This window comes from Eleutherodactylus coqui, chromosome 5, assembly GCF_035609145.1.
Source record: "Eleutherodactylus coqui strain aEleCoq1 chromosome 5, aEleCoq1.hap1, whole genome shotgun sequence".
NCBI classification, from domain to species: Eukaryota; Metazoa; Chordata; class Amphibia; order Anura; family Eleutherodactylidae; genus Eleutherodactylus; species Eleutherodactylus coqui.
In genome coordinates, this window is record NC_089841.1 from 24,861,863 (window position 1) to 24,888,082 (window position 26,220).

General features: G+C 47.5%; 2 protein-coding genes across 4 annotated transcripts in view; both read right to left on the reverse strand.

Annotated features, from left to right (window-relative positions):
* The window catches only part of LOC136627321 (zinc finger protein 585A-like), a 368,397-nt gene extending 345,282 nt beyond the window's left edge, over window positions 1–23,115 (reverse strand). For all 3 annotated transcript variants that reach the window (XM_066602323.1, XM_066602324.1, XM_066602327.1), the window contains exons 1-3: window positions 23,017–23,115; window positions 22,573–22,752; window positions 22,367–22,490 (exon numbers count right to left, since the gene is read on the reverse strand). In XM_066602323.1, coding sequence (XP_066458420.1) covers window positions 22,367–22,490; window positions 22,573–22,752; window positions 23,017–23,112 — 400 coding nt within the window. In that variant the 5' untranslated portion in view covers window positions 23,113–23,115. The remainder of the gene's footprint in view (window positions 1–22,366; window positions 22,491–22,572; window positions 22,753–23,016) is intronic.
* The window catches only part of LOC136627323 (zinc finger protein 585A-like), a 194,404-nt gene that overhangs the window by 5,433 nt on the left and 162,751 nt on the right, over window positions 1–26,220 (reverse strand). The window lies entirely within an intron of this gene.

Genomic DNA, 26,220 nt, shown 5'->3' on the forward strand with positions numbered 1-26,220 from the left:
TGAACCCTGGAAGAAGGAAGATGTGCTTTGGTGGAAGAAAGAATTCCCCTCGATTCTCCAAATGTCGTGACACCCAGAGCCCAGCGGCCAAGGAGAACATGGTCAATGACTGTATCTCCACGCCGAGATTGGCCCTTCCAGTGATGTGGAGCTCCATTCAACTAGTGGACTATATGGTACTCTTCCATATGTAACACAGCATCACCTGGGGTGGGAAATTACAGGGAGGGGGCTGTAATGGTGGACTTTATTCATCTACAAGTCTTTACAACGCATCTCTCTGACCCCCCAAGCAAAAGAGACATTTCAAGACATTCCTTATCACTGGGGGCCACCCTGGGCGATTAGCTGTTCAAGTGCTGAAAAGTCCAGTGTGCCTTCCTTTTTGGGTTGGGTTGCTCTCGGTACCTGCGAAACAAACAGTCTGACCATCAATGACTATGGTTAATGTTTAGAGTATGAGATTTTGATCTGTTTTTTTTTCACCCTTTCTTCTCTAGCTAGCTTTAGCTCCAAGACGGTTTGGAGCTATTTGTTGCCCTTTCCGCCCTGGACCTGGTGGGTGTCTCACATATTATGGGAAACGCTCCCAATATCTGGACCACTCTGGGTTTACAAGCCCAATACATTGTTGTTATGTTTCTGTTAGTTGTAAGTTTTCCCAGCTATGTGTTTTTATCTAAGGTAATATCCACATGTAAGCACTATGTCTATCTGCTCCGATATGTAGGATCTTCTAGCCCTGTGGGAGGGCTGTAGTTCCTAGATCAGGGCCTTCTGGGCCTCGAACAGGTAGAAACCATGGAGACTCTCATCCAAGAACTGAGATATAATAATAAATAGAGATGAGCGAGCACCAAAATGCTCGGGTGCTCGTTGCTCGAGTCGAACTTTCTGCGATGCTTGAGAGTTCGTTTCGAGTAACGAACCCCATTGAAGTAAATGTATATGACCCATGCTCCGCTAAGGTTTTCATTTGTGAAAATCTGGAAAACCCAAGAAAGTGATTGAAACGACACAGAAACGGATAGGGCAGGCGAGGGGCAACATGTTGGGCTGCATCTCAGGTTCCCAGGTCCCACTATTAAGCCACAATAGCGGCAAGAGTGGGCCCTCCCCCCCTAACAATTTTTACTTCGGAAAAACCCTCATTGGTAAAGCACACCTTAACTAAGCACCACACTACCTTCAGCCAAGCACAATCACTGCCTGCAGGACACACCGCTGCCTCTTCTCCTGGGTTACATGCTGCCCACCCCTCACCCCCCCCCCCCACACGACCTTGCGTCCGCAGTGCACACAAAAGTGTCCCTGCGCAGCCTTCAGCTGTCCTCATGCCACACGCTCACTTCATAGCCACACCACCCTCATGTCTATTTATAAGTGCGTCTGCGATGAGGAGGAACCGGAGGCACACACTGCAGAGGGTTGGCAGGGCCAGGTAGCGACCTTCTTTAAAAGGGGCAGGGCGATACCCTACAATGCAGTTGAGAATCAATGAGAAATTGACGTTCGATCTTCATTCCAATAAAGTGTCAACCTCCGTCAGGAGCTGCAAACGTGGGCATGAGTTAAATAGCTATGGGGAATCCATGATGCACATTGCTGATCCCCTGACCCCAAGCAGGAGGAGGAGGTGGCCTTACAAGGCCAAGAAACCATGACCAGGGCCCGCTGTAGCCTGTGTGGAAAGGATGTGAGCAGGCCCTTGGCCAGGCTCGGTCCCAGCAAACACCTTGTGGGACCCAAGGTGCCGCGACTGACATAGCAATGGAAAGTCCATGTGTCCACACACTACTTATTCTGTTTGGGTGTCGGATACCTCATCAACAACGCAAGGGGTAAACCATCTGCACTCTGCACCCTACCCGAGTCTGTCAGTCTTTTGAGGACAGACAGGTAAAACACCTCTATGGGAACTCTGTGTGCACCCACAGCATGGGTGGGCCCAAGGAACATAAAGAAATCAGAGTGCCCAAACATGGCAGACTTTCACTGCGCCCAGGACATAGGCCTCTGCACAAACCCTCAGCAATCGTGGGCATAGAGCGGACTCCGATGCTAGCGTAGCTGTGTACGTCTCATTAGCGCTGTATCGCTCCTCTTGTTTGTCCCAATGCAGTGCCCCGGATAGCTGTGGTAACGTGAGAGAAAATGCATGTTGGCTTTGGCCCACACGCCATGCCATAGTCAGTCTGTTTTTTTTTTTTAAAGTGCCAGGCAGGTACAACTCCGCTATGGGAAGTCTGTGTGCACCCACAGCATGGGTGGGTCCCAGGAACCCAGAGAAGGTACATAAAGAAATCCCATTGCAGTGCCCCGGATATCTGTGGTAACGTGAGAGAAAATACATGTTGGCTTCGGCCCACACTTCATGCCCTAGTCAGTCAGTGTTTTTTTTGGGGCCAGATAGGTAGAACACCGCGATGGGTAAACTTAGTGCACCCATAGTATGTACAGACCCCTATAATATTCCTGTAGCAAAGGTATAAGCTGACCCCAGTAACAGTTATGTTGCAGAAGTCTAGGGAGACCCCAGTAACATTTCAGTAGTAACAGTATAGACAGACCCCAGTAACATTTCTGTAGTAACAGTATAGGCAGACCCCAGTAACTTTTGTGTAGCAGCAGTATAGGCAGACCCCTGTAACATTTGTGTAGCAGCAGTATAGGCAGACCCCTGTAACATTTCTGCAGCTGAAGTATAGGCAGCCCCCGGTAACATTTCTGCAGCTGAAGTATAGGCAGACCCCTGTAATATTAATGCAGTTACGCTCCTCTCCTTTGGCCCAAACAAGTTTCTCAGATAACTGTGGTAATACGAGAGAAAATACATGATTCGCATTGCTGATCACCTGACCCCAAGCAGGAGGAGGAGGTGGCCTTACAAGGCCAAGAAACCATGACCAGGACCCGCTGTAGCCTGTGTTGAAAGGATGTGAGCGGGCCCTTGGCCAGGCTTGGTCCCAGCAAATACCTTTTGAGACCCAAGGTGCTGCGACTGACATAGCAATGGGCAGTCCATGTGCCCACACAGTATTCATTCTGTCTAGGTGTCGGATAGCTGTAGCGACACTGCAAGGGGAAAGGCATCTGCACTATGCACCCTACCCAAGTCAGTCAGTCACTTTGTGCAGGACAGGGAAATCACCGCTATGGGAAGTCTGTGTGCACCCACAGCATAGGCGAGTCGAAGGAACCCAAAGATAGCATTAAATATGAAGGAATCAGACTGCCCAAACATGGCAGACTTAAAGTGCGCCGAGGCCATAGGCCTCTGCCCACACCCTTAGCAATCGCGGGCATAGAGTGGACTCCGATGCTAGTACAGCAGTGAACGTCTCATTAATGGAGTTACACTCCTCTCCTTTGGCCCAAACGAGTTTCTCAGATAACTGTGGTAACACGAGAGAAAATTCATGATGCGCATTGCTGATCCCCTGACCCCAAGCAGGAGGAGGAGGTGGCCTTACAAGGCCAAGAAACCATGACCAGGGCCCGCTGTAGCCTGTGTGGGAAGGATGTGAGTGGGCCCTTGGCCAGGCTCGGTCCCAGCAAACACCTTGTGAGACCCAAGGTGCCGCGACTGACATAGCAATGGGAAGTCCATGTGCCCACATAGTATTCATTCTGTCTAGGTGTCGGATAGCTCTATCGACACCGCAAGGGGAAAGCCATCTGCACTATGCACCCTACCCAAGTCAGTCAGTGACTTTGTGCCGGACAGGTAAATCACCTCTATGGGACGTCTTTGTGCACCCACAGCATAGGCGAGCCGAAGGAACCCAAAGACAGTAATAAACATGAAGAAATGATAGTGCCCAAACATGCCAGACTTTCACTGTGCCGAGTACATAGGCCTCTGCACACACCCTCAGAAATCGTGGGCATAGAGCAGACTCCGATGCTAGTACAGCTGTAAAGGTCTCATCAATGCAGTAACGCTCCTCTTCTTTGGCCCAAACCAGTGTCTCAGATAACTGTGGTAACACGGGAGAAAATACATGATGCCCAGTGCTGATCCCCTGACCCCAAGCAGGAGGAGGAGGTGGCATTACAAGCCCAAGATACCATGACCAGGACCCGCAATAGTCTGTGTGGGAAGCATGTTAGCAGGCCCAGGGGCAGGCTCGGTTCCAAGCCTCCACCTTTGTGACCCAAGGTGCCCTGAGTTACACAGCAACGGGAAATCCATGTGTCGCAACATAGATAGCTCAACACTGGAAGGGGCAGTCTTTGAGTTCCTTGGCCTAGCCTATGCTGTAAGTGCACAAATATGGTATTACACAGGAAGAAATCGGAGTGCCCAACCATGGGAGAGTTCCGCCCCGCCATGCAACTTGGCCTCGGCCAGCAATTCTGGCCTAGTCAGTCACTGTATTATTTGTGCCACATAGGTAAAACACCACGATGGGAAGACTTAGTGTACCCATAGTATAGACAGACCGTTGTAACATTCCTATAGCAAAGGTATAAACAGACCCCAGGAACATTTCTGTAGCAGCAGTATAGGCAGAGCCCTGTAACATTTTTGTAGCTGCAGTATAGGCAGACCACAGTACCATTTCTGTAGTGGAAGTATAGGCAGACCCCAGTAAGATTTCTCTAACAGCAGCATACGCAGACCCCTGTAACATTTCTGTAGCAGCAGTATCAGCAGGCCCCTGTAACATTTATGTAGAAGAAGCATATGCAGACCCCAGTACCATTTTTGTAGCAGCAGTATAGGCTGTGAGGAAGGAGGAGCAGCAGCCAGAGGATTCAGAGTTTCAGCAGTGGACTGCGTAGAAGACTGGGTGCCCGATACATTGCTGGATGCATTTTCTGCCATCCACGACAGGACCTGCTCAAACTGCTCTGTTTGCAATAAAGGTCTACCACGTGGACCCATAAATTGTGATATGAAGCAGGGGACCCCAGAAACTTACCTCTCTCCTAATCCCGCAGCAGCCGGCTGGGATACACCTGGACCAGGAACTCGGCCTGTGCCCACACCCTCACTTGGAACTCCGCATCCTCGCCTGCATCCACATCCTCGACCCCTACCCCTACCCATCATCATGGTGGATTACGAATAGAGCAGACACAGACCGCTGTAAATAATTATAGAATTATATGCGTACACTTTCACACAGAGAGCGGAATTGTAACACTAACTACAGGCAGAAAAAAATGGAAGGAAGGCCGCAAACAGGCCTAGCAATGCAATAGTGATGCACCAAAACTCCCACCAGGCACCCAGTAAAATGCAGACGGTCAGAGGTAGCCGAATGAAGGAGCTTTTTGGGTTTTTTTTGAAAAAGAAGACAGGCTATATACTGTGTATATGACTTTCCCTCTATAAGTACCTGTGTTGGCCGTACGCTGAGCGTCAAATTCACTGCAGACACAGGCCGGTGTAAATAATCTTGGAATTATGTGCGTAGACTTTGTCGCTGAGAGCGGTATTGTAAGGCAAACTCCAGGCAGAAAAAAATAGTCAGTAAGGCTGCAAACAGACCTAAGTGCAATAGTGATGGACTACAACTCCCATCAGACACCCAGTGAAATTTAAACAGTCAAAGCTAGCCCAACTGAGGAGCTTTTTGTTTTTTTTGGTCAAAGAATACAGGCTATATAGTGTGTATATCACTTTCCCTCTATCAGTCGCTGTGGCCGTATGCTGTGCATCTCTAATTCACTGCAGACACAAGCCGGTGTACATAATCTTGGAATTATGTGCGTAGACTTTGTCGCTGAGAGCAGTCTAGTAAGGCAAACTCCAGGCAGAAAAAAATAGTCAGAAAGGTCGCAAACAGGCCTAAGTGCAATAGTGATGGACTACAACTCCCATCAGACACCCAGTGAAATTTAACCCCTTAACGACTGCCCCATCGGGAAACTACGTCCTCAGCAAGTGGGCTTTAATCCTAGAGGACGTAGTTTTATGCGTCCTCTTAGGATTAATGCCCACTTGCCTGAGGACGTAACAGCTCCATGCTGTCGGTGCCCGCAGGTAGCCGACAGCATGGAGCTGTCATCCCAGGATGCGGGCAGTCCCCCTGGCATTGCAATCGGTGCTATCCAATGGATAGCTCCGATCTCAATAAAGTAAATAAAAATGTGTAAAAAGTTAGATATTCAGCTGCCCTGATGGATCGTATCCATCAGGGCAGCTGAAAATGCTCACCCGGATTGTCCGCGGTGTCCCCCGAAGATCGGGTCCTCCCGGACCCGCCGCCGGCCTTCTGCGCATGCGCGCCAGACAATGACGTCACGCGCATGCGCAGAAGCCCGGGAGCCCCCGGGAAATTTGAAATCTCCTGGCTCCCGGCTCCTGAAGGTAGCCGGGAACCAGGAGGTGTTACCGGGGCCCGCTGTGAGCGGTCCCCGGGCCCGCTGTGAGCGGTCCCCGGGCCCGCGATCGCTGCTATCCAATGGATAGCGGCGATCGCGAAAAAGTTACAAAAGTTAAAAAAAGTCAAGTGTAAAAAGTAAAAAAAAAAGTTAAAAAAAAGTTAAAAAAGCTTGCGTTTCATCTCCCCCCACGGATCATATCTGTGAGGGAGGATGAAATGACGTACCTAAGGCCCGCGGATTTATCCACGAACCTTACCCCAAAATGGCAGGCGCATGCGCAAAAGCTGTGGTAATTTAAAATCTCCCTGCTCCTGGCTACAAAACTTAGGCGAGAGCCTGGAGATTCCACGGGGGCCGCGGTGAGCGGTTCCTGGTCACGTGTTCGCCGTTATACAATGGATAATGGCGATCACGTAAAAGTAAAAAAAGGTGAAGGCTCATCTCCCCTCACCGATGCGATCGGTGAGAGGAGATGAAACTTTTTACCGGAGGCCTCCATATTCGCACTCCGTCGCGATCCTCCTCCGTGAACTTTCCCGGATTCTGCACATGCGACCACCGGCAAAACACCGGACACATGCGCAGGAGGCGGGGAGCCCAGGAAACTTAAAATCTCCTTACTCCCAGCGGCCAACGGTCGCTGAGAGCCTGGAGCAGTGACGGGTGGCCTTGTTGAACGGTCCCCGGTCACGTGATAAAAAGGTAGCGATCTACCTTAGGCCGGTCTCACATAACCGGATAGGAATTATAGATTCTGCATGCGTCTGATCCGCGGTAATACGCAGATCAATCGCATTGGATTACACAATTCCGCTCACATTAGCGGGTCGGAATTGTGTGATCCACTCGCAGAAAAGAGAACGCAGCATGTTCTATTTTACCGCGGATATCCGCAACATAGAGCCCATTGTGCTCCATGGTCGCGGATATACCCGCTGCCCATACGCAACTACATTGTATACGGGCTGCGGGTACCCATGTCATCGCTAAGCGACGGTGCGGGAAATGCAAACAACAACAAAAAAATATACTGCGCATGACCGCCTGTGTGAATATGCAGTTATGCACAGTACATTACATGGCTGTACGTAGGGTCACAGCCGGGATCCGTTGCGGGCCTCCGCAAGCGGATTCCACCTATGGCTGCGTGAGCCCGGCGTTATTCAGACCGCTACCTGTAATCCGTAATTTACAAGAAGCCCCGGGAACGTTCGCCTTCATGCAGTTCCAGGAGCAGCTTGTTGAGCGCCTTCTGTGTGAGACCGCCACACCTCAGCAAGATTACAGAGACTCACAGAGCGCCACTTTTTACACCCCATACCCGCTACTGAGGTCACAAAATACCCCCCAAAAAGCATGAGAGGAGGGGGGATACCCAGTTTTATTGCCCCATGTACCCATCCAACCAGCCTCCATAATTACCCCTGTCTTCGGAAATACTACACAGTTCACATTATTACTTTTATCTAAGATTTGGGGAACGCCGAAAAGGGTGCGGAGGGGAAGGGGGGGGGGGTATTTTTTTAAGGTGTCAATTTTTATTCCGTACAAGTGGGCCTGGAAACTTATTCAGTTGTGCCCTGCAATCCAACGGGTGTTCCCTCCATTATAGGCCTTGCCATGTGTCCTGTAAGTAGATTAAGGCCACAATGGGTATGTTTTTGAACACGGAACAAACGGGGTATCCATTTTGGGGTGAACGCCTTCATTCCTATGTACACTGTACAAAAAAAACAATTTTTAAATTGACGAAATTGCCAAAAAAATGAAAATCGTAATTTTTTCCTTCTGCTTTGCTTAGATTTATTCAAATACTGTGGGGTCAAACTACGCAGTGCACCCCTAGATGAATTCGTTAAGGGGTCTAGTTTGTAAAATGGGGTCATTTGTCGGGGTTCTTTATCGTTTTGGATGCTCAATGGCTCTATAAGTGGGCGATGGGGCCTGGAATTTATTCCGTTGTGTCCTGAAATCCAACGGGTGCTCCTTCTATTATAGGCCTAGCCATGTGTCCTTTAAGTAGATTAGGGCCACAAGGGGTATGGTTTTGAACACGGGACAAACAGGGGTATTCATTTTGGGGTGAAAGTCTTCATCCCTATGTGTGCTGTACAAAAAAAACCTGTTTTTAAATTGATACAACTGCCAAAAAAATGAAAATTGTAATTTTTTCCTACTGCTTTGCTTAGATTTATTCAAAAAGTGTAGTGTAAACATACACAGTACACCCATAGATAAATTCATTAAGGGGTCTAGTTTTCAAAATGGGGTCATTTGTGGGCGTTCTCTGTCGTTTTGGCCGCTCAAGGTCTCTACAAGTGGGCAATGGGGCCTAAATCACCTTCATGCTAAATTTCAGTTCTGAAAGCCACCGATTACTCCTTTCATTCTGGGCCCCGTTGTGCATCCAGACAAAAGATTAGGGCCACAATGGGTATCTCTCTGAACACAGGACAAACAGGGGTATCTATTTTGGGGTGCAAGTCTTCATTCATGTGTGTGCTGTACAAAAAAAAGCAGTTTTTAAAATAACAGAATTGCCAAAAAAACGAAAATCAAATTTTTCCTTTTGCTTTGCTTGAATTCATTCAAAAACTGTGGGGTCAAAATGGGCATTACACCCCTAGATAAATTTGCTAAGGGGTCTAGTTTTCAAAATGGGGTCATTTGTGGGGGTTCTCTTTGGTTTTGGCCGCTCAAGAGCTCTACAAGTGTGCTATGTGGCCAAAAACGCCTTCAAGGAAACTTTATGTTCTGAAAGACACCGACTACTCCTTTCGTTTTGGGCCCCGTTGTGCATCCAGACAAAAGATTAGGGCCACAATGGGTATGTCTCTGAACACGGGAGAAACAGGGGTATCCATTTTGGGGTGCAAGGCTTCATTCATGTGTGTGCTGTACAAAAAAAGCTGTTTTTAAAATAACAGAATTGACAAAAAAACACAAAAATCACAATTTTTTCCTTTTGCTTTGCTTGAATTCGTTCAAAAACTGTGGGGTCAAAATGGGTAGTACACCCCTAGATAAATTCGTTAAGGGGTCTAGTTTTCAAAATGGGGTCATTTGTGGGGGTTCCCTTTGGTTTTGGCCGCTCAAGAGCTCTACAAAAGTGCTATGGGGCCTAAAACGCCTTCAAGCAAAATTTATGTTCTAAAAGACACCGGATACTCCTTTCGTTTTGGACCCTGTTGTGCATCCAGACATAAGATTAGGGCCACAATGGATATGTCTCTGAATTAATTCCTGAAAAAAACTGTGGGGTCAAAATACTCATGACACCCCTCAGTGGATATATTAAGGGGTGTAGTTTTTAAAATGGGGTCATTTGGGGGGGGTATCTATTATTCTGACACTAATGAGCCTTTGCAATCTTGGCTTGGTGCAGGAAAACAAAATGCTGAAAAGTAATGTTAAATTTGTACGTCATCTATATGGTTAAAAAAAACAAAAGTTTTTCAAATGTGCATTCAGAATAAAGTAAACAGATGGAAATATATATCTAATCAAAAATTTGTACAGTATGTTTGGACATATTTGAGATATTACACTTGAAAATGTGAAAAATGAAAATGTTTTCAAAATTTTCCCAATTTTGGCGCTTTTAATAATTATACACAAATTATATCGGTCTCTTTTTACAACCAAAATGAAGTACAACATGTGACAAAAAAAAAATGTCAGAATCACTTGGATATGTAAAGCCTTTACGGAGTTATGCTACGTTGAACGACACGTCAGATTTCCAAAGTTTGGCTCCGTCACTAAGGCGCAAACAGGCTTCGTCACTAAGGGGTTAAACAGTCAAAGGTAGCCCAACTGAGGAGCTTTTTGTTTTTTTGGTCAAAGAATACAGGCTATATACTGTGTATATCATTTTCCCTCTATCAGCCGCTGTGGCTGTATGCTGTGCGTCTCTAATTCACTTCAGACACAGACACAGGCCGGTGTAAATAATCTTGGAATTATGTGCGTAGACTTTGTCGCTGAGAGCGGTATAGTAAGGCAAACTCCAGGCAGAAAAAAATAGTCAGGAAGGCCGCAAACAGGCCTAAGTGCAATAGTGATGGACTACAACTCCCATCAGACAACCTGTAAAATGCACATGGTCACAGGTAGCCGTAAGAAGGAGCTTTTATTTAAAAAATTTTTTAAAAAAAGAATACTGGCTATATAGCGTGTATATGACTTTCCCTCTATCAGGGGCTGTCGTCGTATGCTGTGCGTGAAGTTAACGGCAGGCACAGAGCGGTGTAAAAAATTTTTGGAATTATTGGCGTACAGTTAGAGGCTGAGAGCGGTAATGTAACGCTAACTTTAGCCAGAAAAAAATTATACGGAAGGCTGCAAACCGGCTTAGCTGTGCAATAGTGATGGACTACAACTCCCATCAGACAACCTGTAAAATGCACATGGTCACAGGTAGCCCTAAGAAGGACTGTTGGGGTTCTTGTACACAGGATCTTACACTACCACTCTCCCTATCTCAGCAACGCTGTCCCTATACTATGTAGTACAGACTGCAGCCTGAGAACGCTATAGCTGTAATGGGGCTGCACGCCCGATATACAAAAAAAAAAAAAATTTGCAAAACTGCTACCAGCAGCCACAACAGTAATGCACACGGTCAGATGTGGCCCTAAGAAGGACCGTTGGGGTTCTTGTACACAGGATCCTACACTAACACTTTCCCTATAGCAGCACCAGCACTGTCCCTGATCTCTCCCAGTGTGTGACTGTGGCGAGCCGCGGGCGACCCCACTTAAAATACTCGGCGGTCACTTGATCTCGCCAGCCACTCACTGCAGGGGGGTGGGATAGGGCTAGAACGTCACAGAAGGAAGTTGTAATACCTTCCCTGCGTTTCTATTGGCCAGTAAATGGCACAAAACTTTCAGGGAAGGCAATGGAATTGACTTGAACATCGCGTGGTGCTCGCCTCGAGTAACGAGCATCTCGAGTACCCTAATACTTGAACGAGCATCAAGCTCGGACGAGTACGCTCGCTCATCTCTAATAATAAACAATCAGCAAAATGGTAGTTATCCTATCTCATAAAGTTAAGGGGTTTAATGTGCCTCTAAAAAGACGCAAAGCTCTGGCCCAATATTTGAAACTTAAACCAGACATTATTTGCCTACAGGAGACTCACTTCTCCTCCTCACCAAAGTTTTGTCACCCCCAGTACTCTAAAATATATTCCTCAACAGCCCCTAAGAAACACCAGAGGGTTACTATCCTGATTATAACTTTCTCCTCCTGATCGTCACCCATATGGAAGCTGATCCACAGGGCAGATTCCTTATTCTGCAGGGCTCTCTCTATGATAATAAAGTAACGATAGTTAACTCCTACGCTCCTACCACAAATCCACGTAAACTCTTTTCCATGGTGGCCAATAAACTCTGAAACATTCCAGATACCCACATTTATTGGATAGGAGATTTCAACATGGTGCGGTCCCCCTCTATGGATTGCTCTTACTCGGGTCTTGATAGACTAAGTCCAGCTCAGTGAGTCTCATTGAGGGTCGCACTGGTGGATTTGGCAATAGCGGATGTGTGGAGGAAGAATCATGGAGCAAGAAGGGGTTACACCTCCTTCTCTCTGCCCAAGTCTTACTCGCGCATAAATTGGATCCTTGTATCCCCTTTGATTCTGCTGGTACTGGTTCAGGCCAGAAATATCCCATGTGCCTGGTCGGACCATGATATAGTTATGTTGCACTTTCTGGATAAACTTTCACACACTCACACTCTGTAAGATGGAGACTTAATGAAGCTCTTCTCAAAAATCCAGTGTCTCATTCCTAAATTAATGACCAACTCAAAACCTACTTAGATACGAATGTCATCCCCAACTCACAACCGGTTTGGGTCTGGTTAGCACATAAAGAATATATGAGGGGACAGATCATTAAAATCACGTCACACATTAAGCTAGAGAGAGCTGGAAACATAGTAAACCTGGAGCGCGGTTGGGCATCCTGGAGCGAGCGAACCAACAGCTCTCCAGTTTAGCCCAGATTAAAGAAATAAGAGATGTTAAGCTTTAGTTGAATCTCCTCTACACATCCCAGGCCGAGAGGGCCCTCCAGTGGACGAAAGCCTGTTACTACTGACTGGCTAAAAAAAACCCCGATAAGCTGTTAGCCACAAAGCTTAGGCAAAGAGAGAGACTCACAGTTTACTCTATCCGATCCAACAACGGGAACTGCACCTCAAATACCCACACAATTGCGCAGACATTTCGAGATTTCTATAGCTCCGTCTATAAATATAAACCACAGAGGCACCCACTAGCATCACAGTCCTTCTTGGACGAGATGTCCCTACCGCAACTAGACCCAAATCAACAATTGATTTAATCCAAACCATTGGGGTGGAGGAGGTAGAAGAAACCATAAAAAACCTAAAGCTAGGCAAAGCCCCAAGGCCTGATGGGCTGGCTGCCCTCTACTATAAAAAGTTTGCAGAGTCCCTTATCGACCCCCTGGTTCATCTGTACAATGAACTATTATTAGGAAAACATATACCTGAGGAGTTCTTAGATGCTCAAATAATAGTAATTCCTAAACCCAATAAGGACCACACCACCCCAAAGAATTACCACCCCATTTCCCTCTAAAACCTGGATTATAAAATTTTACTAGTATTTTTGCCAACTGGATAAATAAATATCTTCCCTCCGTGATCCACAAGGACCATGGTGGGTTTTATACCTGCACGACAAGCCCCTGATAATGTTAGAATAATTCTGAACCTTGTCCACATCGCACAATCCCAGAATTCACCACTGCTTCTTCTAGCACTCGATATAGAATAGGCATTGGATAGCCTGTCATGGGACTATCTATTTACTGATTTAGATAGGATAGGTGTGGGAGGTCACCTGAGGCTCGCCTAACACGCATGCTGCATTAGCTGAGGGACAGACCTGCTGCTATTCAGGGAAATGATTGTGTAGGGTAGAGGTTGTGATTAGGAAGGGATCCTTGCTCCAAGAACCCAACAGTCCTTTCTAGGACTACAACTCCTCTCATTGTGTGCATCAGCAGTTTGGCTGGCTGGGAGCCGTAGTGCGCACAAAGTATTCTCAAGCATCCCGGCTGTATACTGTTACCGGTTTTATGCAGTATACTGCTAGTGGTGTACAGAGAGTAGATAGGAAGTAACAAAACTCCTATCATTTGTTTATTTTTGGGGGGCTTTAAGCATACGCTATATACCCCTGTGTGCGTCCTGTCAATCCACGCTATCTAACAACAGTATACTATTACCGTTTACGGTGTATATTTTGGTCTATAAGCGTACGCAAAATAACTCGCAGTTTGCGTTGCATTTTGACCAAGTGCATTGTACAATATGATAAAGACTAGGGCTAGGGGGCGAGGTCAAGGATGTGAGTGTTCGAATGAGGGTGTGGGCAGAGGCCGAGGTCCCGGGTGGGGTTAAACAGTGCCTGCTGCTGAAGGATTAGTAGAGCGCATCTATGCTTCATCTCACATTTTGCAGGTCCGTGTGGTAGACCATTATTAAAAGCACAACAGTGCGATCAGGTCATGACGTAAATAGCGGATAACGCGTCCAGTAATTTATCCAAACCCAGTTACATGCAGTCCACTCACGCTAGCCAAGGGACTGGACCTCTAAATCCTCAGGCTGATCCTCCTTCCTCCCAACCTGGTTACACTGGGAAAAGGAGAGATTCAGAACAAATGGTTGGAAAAAATGGTTCATCAGCCACCTGAGGAGTTTGTCGTGACCGATGCCCAAAATTTGGACCCTTCATAGACTCAGGATGATGAGGGTGGGGACTCCCAAGTAGTGTCTCAAGAGCTATTTGTGGCTGATGATGATGATGAAACCCAGTTGTCTGTCAGTGAGGTTGTTGTTAGGGCAGTAAATCTGAGGAAGGAGCAGACTGAGGATTCAGAGGAAGAGCTTGTGGATGATGAAGTGACTGACCCCACCTGAGTTGGAAAGCCTACTGAAGACAGCGCTTCAGAGGGGGAGGCAAGTGCAGCACCAAAACAGGTTGGAAGAGGCAGTGGGGTGGCCAGAGGGAGAAGCAGGGCCACAGCAAGTAATCCCCCAACTGTTCCCCACAACACCTCCTTGTGGCAAGCTCCCGTGCAGAGGGCTAGGTGTTCGAAGGTCTGGAGGTTTTTCAATGAGAGCGCAGACAACCGACGAACAGTGGTGGGCAACCTGTGCTGCACCAAGATCAGCAGGGGAGCCACCACTACCAGCCTGACCACCACCAGCATGTGCAGGCATATAATGGCTAAGCACCCGACGAGGTGGAATGAAGGCCATTCACCGCCTGCAGGTCACACTGTAGGCCTCTTCCCCTATGTTACATCCTGCCACAGAGATGCAATCCCCCTCCCAGGACGCAGACATGAGCGTCTCCCGGCCTGCACCCACCCCTTCACCTCCACAGTCCTCCGCTGCCTCCTCTAATGTGTTCCTTCGCAGCGTTCAGCTGTCCATATGTCCATAACCCAAGCATTAGAGCGCAAGCGGAAATATGTGGCCACCCACCCGCATGCACAATCGCTAAACGTGTATATCTCCAAACTACTGAGCCTGGAGATGCTGCCATATAGGCTGGTAGAAACGGAGGCTTTCCGCAACCTCATGGTGACGGCCATCCCTCGCTGCTTGGTCCCCAGTTACCAATATTTTTCCCGCTGCGCCGTCCCTGCCCTACACCAGCATTTGTCACGGAATATAAACCGTGTCCTCACCAACGCGGTTACTGGGAAGCACCACTTAACCACCAACACATGGACAAGTGCTGGCGGGCTGGGACATTACATCTCCCTGAAGGCACATTGGGTTAACCTGGTGGGGGCTGGGACCAAGTCTGACGATGGGTCCGCTCACGTGCTACCCACACCGAAGATTGCGGGTCCTACCTCAGTCATGGTTTCTCTGGCTTATTTTGCCACCTCCTCCATACCCCTTCTGCTCCTCCTCCTCCGCCTCTCCATCTGTCCCGTCTTCACCATCTGTGAGCATGTCTCCTTCAGTCTGTAGCTCGAGGCGCTGCAGCACTGCTATGGGGAAGCGTCAGCAGGCCGTGCTGAAACTACTCAGCTTGGTGACAAGAGGCACACCTCCCAAGAGCTGTTACAGGGTTTGACCTAGCAGACAGATCTGTGGCTTTCGCCGTTGAACCTCCAACCAGGCATGGTCGTGTGTGATAATGGCCGTAACCTTGTGGTGGCTGTGCAGCTTGGCAGACTAACATATGTGCCATGCCTGGCGCACATGTTCAATCGGGTGATATGAGGGTGGTCTAGTCAGACCACCCGCATATCTGTTTCTCAGCACGTATTGGAGGAGGAGAAGTGGGAAGCGATTGCTGCCCACACTGCAGAGTGTACCCATGCTACTTCCTTCACATCTGTTCAGCGTGTATGGGCTGAAGAGGAGGAGGAGAAGGAGACTGAGAGTCATCCTCCTAGTGAAGAAAGCGATGTGTTGCATACTGGACTCACATGGCACACATGGCTGACTCCATGTTAAGCTGCCTTTCCCGTGACCCTCGCGTTAGACGCATTCTTGCCAACACAGATTACTGCTAACCCTTCTCGACCCATGGTATAAGGAGAACCTTTCCACTCTCATTCCCGAAGAGGAAAGGAGTACGAGATTGATGCAATACCACAAGGCCCTGGTGGAAAAGCTGATACTAAAGTTCCCATCAGACAATGCTAGCGGTAGAGAATGTAGTTCAGTGGGACAACTAGCAGGGAAGACGCAGGAATCAGGCAGCATGTCTAGCGCAGGCAGGGGGACACTCTCCAAGGCCTTTGTCAGTTTTATGGCTCCCCAGCCAGACTGTGTCACCATTCCCCAGTCTAGGCTGAGTAGGAGGGAACACTGTCAAAAGATGGTGTGGGAGTACATAGCCGACCTTACCAACGTCCTCTGTGATCCCTCTGTTCCATACAACTATTGTGTGTCAAAGTTTGACACATGGCACAAACTTGCACTGTACGCATTGGAGGTGCTGGCCTGCCCTGCCGCTACCGTCTTATCACAGAGGGTGTGTAGTGCTGCTGGGGGAATTATCACGGATAAGCGTAGCCGCCTGTCAACTGACAGCACCGACAGGCCTACACTCATTAGGATGAACAAAGCCTGGATTTCCCCTGACCTTTCTTCTCCACCGGTGGAAAGCAGCATAACATAAAGTATCTTTAAGCTGGAACTGGAGAACCATGCACCCTCTATCACTCCAAAAAAGGGAAGAAGTAGCTTGAACTATCCTTTTCTGATTTTCCTCCTCCTCCTCCTAAACCAGCATGTCAGCATTCTCTGTTAAATCTAATTTTTTACGGAGGGCTGCCTACAGGCTCTGTTAGCAAATTAAGCAAGTACGAACTCTATTTTTTTTTTAAATTTTCAGGGTTTCACCTGCACTCTGGGTAAAAAAAATTTTCAGAGGTACACCTATATTCTTGGTACACAAATTTTTCGCCTATACTCTTAGTAAAGCAATTGTTTCTGGGGTTCGCCTATACTCTTGGTAAAGCAATTGTTTCTGGGTTTCGCCTATACTCTTGGTACACAAATGTTTCAGGGGTTCGCCTATAGTCGTGGTACACATTTCAGGGGTTCGCCTATAGTCTTGGTACACATGTTTTAGGGGTTCGACTATAGTCTTGGGACACGTTTCAGGGGTTTGCCTATAGTCTTGGTACACAAATCATTCAGGGGTTCACCTATACTCTTGCTCAACAAATGTTTCAGGGGTTTGCCTTTACTCTTGGTAAACTAATGTTTCAGGGGTTCACCTATACTCCTGGTAAACAATTACCCTGCACTCTCGCTCCACAGATCTTTCAGGTTCTCACCTGCAATGTTGGTAAAAAAAAAATTCTATTTAAAATGGGTTGCTTTCTTCATAAACAATGTAGAAGTACTGGCCTCTGAGTCCCCACTATGCTGGCGTTTGTGGCTAATGAAATGCTGCGACGGAGGTGGCATGAGATAGCACTTACAATTATACATTAATTTGTCTGCGATTTGTCAGCTATAAAGCACAACTTTAAAAGGGTCACCCGGCGTACGGAAACGTATCCCAGCGCGGTAACCATCTTTGGCCACTAATTTCTTCATGGTTCATGTTGTCCTTCCCCGGGGCACTGGTTAACAAGCCCCTCGTGGAGATATATTTTTTTTTCTATTTGCACGCTTCCTCAACTGGCAGAGGCGTCGCTGTGTGCCTGGACGCTTGGAGGAGGTGCCCACGTCAGACGGTCACCCGCCAGCTACCGCGGGTGGATCGGCAGAGTGGGGACTCAGGGACTCCGTGGCTCTGTCCCAAAGAGAGGCGACAGAGGGGCGGCTACGGTGCATTGACTCCAGTGTGCGCATCCCCACTCCTTCTCGGCACTTTGAGACAATAGGTCAAGACCACTCCTGGACAAAGGCGGGTTGACCTTAACCCCCAGGACGAGAGGAAAGGGCCGCTCCTCTTTCACATGCCGCTCCGTGCAAGGGCGGCTTCGGATCGTCCTACGGCGTTGTAAAGCTCCCGTCGGCGAAGTACGCGAAGGGGTGCACCTTACCCTGTCTGGGATGTGGATAGATGGATGCAGCGCTGAGAAAAATTTTCAGTACACTGTGGAGGCAGGCTCGTGCCTTCGTCTTGGTGGGGAGTGGACAGCAATGCCAGAATGTAACACAGGAGAAGAGGCAGTGGTGTCACCCGCAGGCAGTGATTGGCCTTCGTTGCACCTAGTGTGGTGCTTAGCTAAGGTGTGCCAGCATGTGTGCCTTGCTGATTATGGTCTGTCCCAACTAAATTGTTAGAGGGTTGACCGCCAGGCTCTTGCCCACAATTTGGCTTAATAGTGTGACCTGAGAGCCTCAGATGCATCCATACATGCTGCCCCTGCTGTTCCCTATGCCTTTCTGTGGTGTTTCCATCACTTTCTGATGTCTTCAGGTGATTCGCACAGCTTTCCCCATGAGGAGCATGGGTCACCTTCAAAAATGTTCGAGTGTCCCAATGACTTCAATGTGGTTCATTATTTGAAACGAGCCCTTGAGCATTACGAAAAAGTTTGACTCGAGTAACGAGCACCCGAGCATTTTGGTGCTTGCTCATCTCTAATCATAACACCACATCATACTTCATTCCATACACCTCCTAAATACCATACCAATATCCTACCAAGCATTATTATCAGCAGTGCCACACTTTTTACATCCATACTTTCACAAAATTAATTTCTTTTCCATTCCCTCACCATCCCATTCTCAGATCCTGACCTTAGTATCTAACAGTCCCTCTCCGTTCTCCTTTCCCATTATCCAGCACCCTCGTTTAACACATCCTTATAGGTCTTCATAGCAGCACAATGAAGGCATGCTGCACTCTGTAGCCACAACCTCTTACCGGTGATGCCGGATCCCTCCCTGCAAACACTAAATGCAAAGTGGAGGAGGGGCTGGTGGGGATAGTTTGGGGTTTGGGGGCAGCATGAGCCAAGGCACCTCTCCAGCCCTCCACCGCCACCGGCTACTGTAGCAATAGGGCTGGTGGAGCAGAGATCTTCTGCAGCCGCATTCTCTTGCTAACGCTTGATACAGCAGCCGTCCGCCGTGCAGTCGCTGACTAGCATCACTGTATGACCGGAATGCTTACATGTCAGCTATTAGTAATTGAGTATTGCTGATCTGTAGGCCTTCTGATTATACACTGACTTTGCTCAACAACTGTGAAGTGAGTGGCTCTACTAATACAACTAGCACAGTTTTCTGTCTGCCCAGCACCTTCCTCCCTCCCAGCTACAATCCTGCTAAATATATCCATTACCTGGTGATGGGAGCGGCTGGCGGGTCTCCATCATGGCGTCCTTATACAGATCCTTGTGGCCTTCTAAATACTCCCGTTCCTCCATGGAGAAATAGACAGCGACATCTTGACACCTTATAGGAACCTGACAACACAATATACAGTCATCACCCAGAAGCCTCCAGTGCTGTTACTGTATAATGTCCCAGCATTCCCTGCATCGTCACCTCTCCAGTCAGCAGCTCAATCATCTTGTTGGTGAGTTCTAGAATCTTCTGTACATTGATCTCCTCATGTATCAGGGGGTGAAGTGAGGGCCTCATGTTTGGGCTCAGGGGTCTCCCCCATCTATCACACACAGGGGCCCGACAGTTATCACTAGAGGTCTTCTTCTTCACTACTGTGTAATCCTGTATATGGGGAGACATTAATAAATATCACTACAGACATTTCCAGAGTCCATCACCTCTCCAGTGACATCATCTGTTATTACCATAGATGAGAATGATGTAATGTGACATCATCAGAATCTCTCACCTCCCCAGTAAGCTGGAAGAGTATCTCTAGGGTGAGATTTAATACACGTTTTTCCATCTTGTTTCTGTCCTTCTCCATTTTTGATGAATCAGTCATGTAGGGTCCTAAATGGAAAGAATATGAACCGGTGTAAAAAAAAAAAAAATCACAAAAAAGACATTATAACTGTCTTTTGAGATAATAAGAGGAAACATTTAAAAGTATTTCCGTATTACTTATAATTGCTTCACAACCCCTGTGTCTTTCCTGGTTGCTGCTGACCAGGACATATGACTACTGCAGCCAATCACTGGCTATAAAAGGTCTCTGCTGTGGGCAGTGATTGGCTGCAGCAGTCACATGTCCTGGTAAGCAGCAACCAGGAAAGAGGTTGTGAAGTAACCTGAATGGTCTCCCCCTTCCCTGTCCCACGTACAGCCAAGCGCAGAACAGTGATAACTTGTCCCCCCCCTCATAGACCCCAGCGGAGAGCTGTCACTCTGAGTAACCCTTGAGTGCCTGATCCTAGCCCCCCGCAGGTACTGCCTGCACACGTCTCTCCATCCTTCCTATTCCTCTTTCCTCAGTCTGCTGAATCCTGTCTCCATACCCGACACACAGGCAATCTGCGATACTGAGACGAGGCTGAGCTTATAGACAGGGCATACAAGTCATGGGAGGAGGCCATGCTGTGTAATAATGTGCAGTTATTGGAGCTGAAGCATTACTGGGGAGGGGGTTACCACTGAGAGATGATGTACAAGTGAATGCAGAGTAAGTAGACAGAGGACATCACTGCTACAATAGGTCAGGAATGCAGGTGTCCAGTGTCACAGTGAACTCCCAGTGCACAGAGATGGCAGGAGTGAGCGTACAAGTGTGCAGGAGGATATATACCAGTTTGTGGTCCTCCAGCATCACTGAAGATAAAAACAAGCATTTATTAGAACTTCTGGCTACAAACATAGGACCCCCATCCAAAGAGAAGGTCCATGTGGGCACTTCATCAGTGCTGGAGGACTACATGCGGCTCATTCCGACAGGCGTTCTGTCGTTCCCCTCCCATCACCTTTATTATTGTAGATTATAATACTATTATAATAAAATATTAACCCCCTGTCTACCCTACAACACCAAACCCTGACACTACTCTGGAGAAGTTCGTGTCATTAGTATAAAACATTTTTTTCCTATTTTCTTTTGTCTGAGACCGGGGTGTATACTATAGTCAAGTGTGTCTAATAGTCTAAAAATATGGTAAATACCAGAGGCGTAGCTAGGTTTCCTGCACCCAGGGTAAAAGCGTTGTGCAGCCCCACATCTGAATCTTGCTTGCTGAGCCTCTCCCACTAGTAATTAATAATGGATGGTAACTCATTATGTTGCTTACATTTTTCAGTAAGTTACAGCAAATAATAATGCTGGTAAATCACTAAATGTAGCAGTAAAACATAATTTTATTAATATGCCCTATAGAGTAAAATACAAGCACTAAATGAGGGTAATAATACCAAAAACTGCATAATAGACCCCCCTGGTGCATCCAGTACTACCATGTATAATTGGAGCAGCTGCCCCCAAAACAGCAAATATAACCCCCTTCCTTCCCCCTGTATTAGTAATAATATAATAGTACAGTATGAAGTACTGCTCATTGAAAGAAAGGGTGGGGGACGGAAAGACAATCAAGCACAAGATCTTCCTATAGGACAATCTTCTCACTCCTGACGCAGCGTCCCTTTCTCCCCCCCCCCCCCCTCCTTCCCGCACCTACCTGTCATCACCCTAGCTCTCTCTCACTGCGCTGGACAGTCCCACTACCCCCACTACACATGCTTCACAATGAAGGCATGCTGCACTCTGTAGATACAACCTAGCACCTCTTACCGGTGATGCCGGATCCCTCCTCCGGGCCTGAAAGCAGTAAATGCAAAGAAAGAGCTGGTGGTGATAGTTTGGGGGTCTAGGACAGCATGGGCCAAGGCACCTCTCCAGCCCTGCACCGCCGTCACCTACTGTAGCAGTCGGGCTGGTGGAGCAGAGATCTTCTGTAGCCACATTCTCTTGCTACTGCTTGATACAGCAGCCGTCCACCGTGCAGTCGCTGACTAGCATCACTGTAGGACCGGGATGCTTACATATCAGCGATTAAAAGTGTATTGCTGATATGTAGGCCTACTGATTATACACTTGAATAATAAAGGCAACAGCAGCACTCACGTGGATTCACTCCAGACCAGTCCCGGTCATTCCACAGCAAACAGTGCAAGTGAGGAGCAGGTGGATGCAGCAGCCCAGCTTAGTCAGGATCAAGACCAACTAATCAGTGAAAATGTGCAGCAAAGACTAGGCAGCATCAGATGGATCTTCAAAACAATTTTCCAATCTTTATTCCTCCAACAAAGGTAAAACCTGCGACGTTTCGGTCACAATTGTGACCGAAACGTCGCAGGTTTTACCTTTGTTGGAGGAATAAAGATTGGAAAATTGTTTTGAAGATCCATCTGATGCTGCCTAGTCTTTGCTGCACATTTTTACTGATTATACACTGACTTTAATCAACAACTGTGTAGTTAGTGGCTTCACTAATCCAACTAGCACAGTTTTCTGCCTGCCCAGCACCTTCCTCCCTACAAGCACCAGGGGCACATGCCCCACTCCCCCCAGCTACAATCCAGCTAAATACGTCCATTACCTGGTGACGGGAGCGGCTGGTGGGTCTCCATCATGGCCTCCTTGTACAGATCCTTGTGTCCTTCTAAATACTCCCGTTCCTCCATGGAGAAATAGACAGCGACATCCTGACACCTAATAGGAACCTGACAACACAATATACAGTCATTACCCAGAAGCCTCCAGTGCTGTTACTGTATAATGTCCCAGCATTCCCTGCAGCGTCACCTCTCCAGTCAGCAGCTCAATCATCTTGTTGGCGAGTTCTAGAATCTTCTGTACATTGATGTCCTCATGTATCGGGGGGTGAGGTGTGGGAGCCATAATTGGGCTCAGGGATCTTCCCAATCCATTACACGCAGGGGCCCGACAGCCATCACTAGAGGTCTTCCTCACTACTGTGTAATCCTATATATGGGGAGACATTAATAAATATCACTACAGACAATTACAGAGTCCATCACCTCTCCAATGACATCATCTGTTATTACCATAGATAAGAATGATGTAATCAGGCATCATCAGAATCTCTCACCTCCCCAGTGACATCATCTGTTATTACCATAGATAAGAATGATGTGACATCATCAGAATCTCTCCCCCCTCTATTGACATCATCTGTAATTACCACAGATAAGAATGATGTATTGTGACATCATCAGAATCTCTCACCTCCCCAGTAAGCTGGAAGAGTATCTCTAGGGTGAGATTTAATACACTTTCAGCCATCTTGTTTCTGTCCTTCTCCATCTTTGATGAATCAGTCATGTAGGGTCCTAAATGGTAAGAATATAAAACAATGTAAAAAAAAACCATTATAAATTTACTAGTGATAATAAGGGGAAACATTTAAATGTGTTTTCCCATTGCTTAAAAATGCTTCACAACCCGTGTCCCTCCTGGTAGCTGGATAAAAGCTCTCCGCTGTAGCCAGTGATTGGCTGCAGCAGTCACATGTCCTGGTCAGCAGCAACCAGGAAGGACACAGGGGTAATGAAGCAATTCATGGGAAAACACCTTTAAGATGATATTAAAGAGAAGCTGTTTTGTGAGTTTCATGAACTAGAGGCAACACAAAACCCCGACAGAGTTCTCCTCACCCGGATCAATTGGACTGATCAGCGACCCAGGCAGGGAGAAGTCGGCAGCGACCGCCCCACTGACTCTTCTCCAAGTTCAGAGCTGCTTTTTACTGTGTTTTTTCTCAAGCGCTGCAGTGTTTTAGAGCACAATATAGATGTCTGCAATCTACATGCGAGTTTTCTTGTCTATTTCTGCAATTGAAAAAAAAAATTCAGAAAAAACATCTCTGTATAAAAAAGCCACCAAAATAACTTGTAAAGAAACATATGAAGTTTATGGCTTAGGGAAGGACTTGGGGAATTTAGATAACTGTAAACGTAACTAGAGCAACAAGTGTCAGGCAGCTGCTGTCAAGGCAAATAGGATAATGGGGTGCATCAAAATAGGTCTACGGACACATGAGGAGAGGATTGTTCTTCCTCTTTACAAGTCGCTCAAGCTCTGACAGGTCCTTCTTGAGTCAATACTATAGATAATATTCACACATGGAATATAGTCTATAGTATTGACTCAAGAAGGATAGGACAGAGCTTGAGCGGGTTCAACAACGGGCAAGTAAAGTAATAATTGGGGGGGGGGGGCAGTGACTGATGTTGGAGGATGCTTAGCTCTTCTCTGCCAGACCTAACAGCATGTAATCAGCACTACAGGCAGTGGAAACCTGGGATTCACACAACAGGACCTGCCTAACATCTCCTGACATCGCTGGCACCAGTTGTGATGGTCAGAGGTAAGAAGAAGAGCCCTCTGAAGCTCACAAAGTTCTTCCCTGCCAGCAGAGAAATCCAACATGGCGCCGGCAGACAGAGAGCAGACAGGGAAACAGCCTCCTCTAGTAAACTCCACAGAATTGTAGGCTGTGAGGGATTCCCCTCTGCTGGAGGATTCCCTCCCTGCGCTGCCATCATCATCCTGCAGTCCAGCCTCTGCAGCAGCTCTCTCAGAGCCTGTAATGGGCGCTGCTGAGGAGGAAAAGGCTGAGGGGAGCGCTGAGAGGAAATCTCAGCATTAACCCCTTCACTGCCTGCCACTCCATACTCTGCAGAGAATTACAGTGAAACCCCTTCTAACACAACCCCAGTAAAACATAAGACCTATTACAGGTACCAGATACGATCGCATTACAGACCGGGCGCACAGGCTTCTGAGCCTTAATCACTGCCCAGGTCCACAACAAGGGAGGTCATCACACGTATCCATGTTCATCACATTAAAGAGTAAATAACGTCTGTCGCCAGGTGATCCCCTACAGTCCCCGATCGCTTTCACAATATTTTACTGTTTGCTGACCTCTGCACCCACTTTTCTACGTCGGAGGGCATTCAGACCTTTTTCTGTAAAACTCATTATCAATAAAAACTGTGCTAAAATTATGCACAAACAAGAAGCGCTTGAGCTCTGCAGGAATCGGGACCTTACACCACATAATAATATGGTTGTGTAACAAAGCTCTCTGGCCTTCTATGGACACATCCACCACCAAACCCCAATCTGCCCTTGTATTTTATATTTGGTCTTTGCAACACCCGATGGTTGGAGTAGTCCCGGTGCAGTTGGCTGTTGGTCGGCGACACTGGTGAAACGCACCACGAAACAGGACAAAGCGCAGAGTCTAGATATGGACCTCATGTACCGAAGTAGGCGGTATATAATCAAAATCCGGGTTACAAGTCTAAGGATCAAGGCAGGCAAGTCCTGCAAACAGGTTCAAGGGTCGGTACACAGTAGCCCAAGACCAGAATAGCTAGCTGAGAACAGGAAACAAACACCACTGATTTTCTGGCAAGGAGCAAGTTTCCCAGCTCAGGTTAAATAGCCCTGCAGCTTGGCTGAGAGCATGGAGAAGGGTTAACTCAGGCAATACTGGTGGAAAGCACACAGCACTGCAGAGGAGTAACTTCAGCAGTGCTGATAGAAAGTAAAAGAGCAGTTCATGCAGAAGAGACAGTGTGATGCCCGCATCTGCCCGCAACAGCGGGGGGGGGGGGTGTCAGACCCAGGCAGACCCCTTCTCCTCCTGCCAGTTCTTAGTAAAAATTTTTGTAGAAGGGGAGCACTGATATTTTCTAAAGGCTAATGAGGGACTCTTCCAGTTTGTCTGCCTACCTTTTGGGCTACATGGGGCACCAACTACGTTCCAAAGAATGATGGATAGCATCCTGAGACCTCACCTTCGGTATGCCTCTGCCTAGCTGGATGACATCATTATATTTAGCAACGACTGGGAAAATCACTGGACAAAAGTACAGGCAGTAGTTAATTCCCTCAGGGATGCAGGGTTAATGGCAAACCCCAAGAAGTGTACGTTGGGAGTGGAAGAAGCACGTTATTTGGGGTACATAATAGGACGAGGAGTTATTAAGCCCCAAATTAATAACGTAGAGGCCATCCAAAACTGGCCCCAACCATTGACCAAGAAACAGGTGAGGGCGTTTCTAGGGATTGTAGGCTACTACGGTAGGTTCATCCCTAACTTCGTCACCATAGCAGCGCCCTTGACAGAGCTAACAAAGGGAAGAAGTTCCACCATGATCAAGTGGAATAACGAGCCCGAGCAGGCATTTCGGAAGTTAAAGACAGCCCTGTGTAGAGAGCCGGTCTTAATTACTCCCGACTTCAGCAAAACATTTGTAGTACAGACAGATGCGTCTGATGTAGGTGTGGGGGCTGTCGTTTTCCCAAGTGGTTAGAGGCGAGGAGCACCCAGTCACCTATCGTAGTAGGAAACTTACCCCCGCAGAGAGAAATTATAGCATTGTGGAACGAGAGTGTCTGGCGATAAAGTGGGCTTGG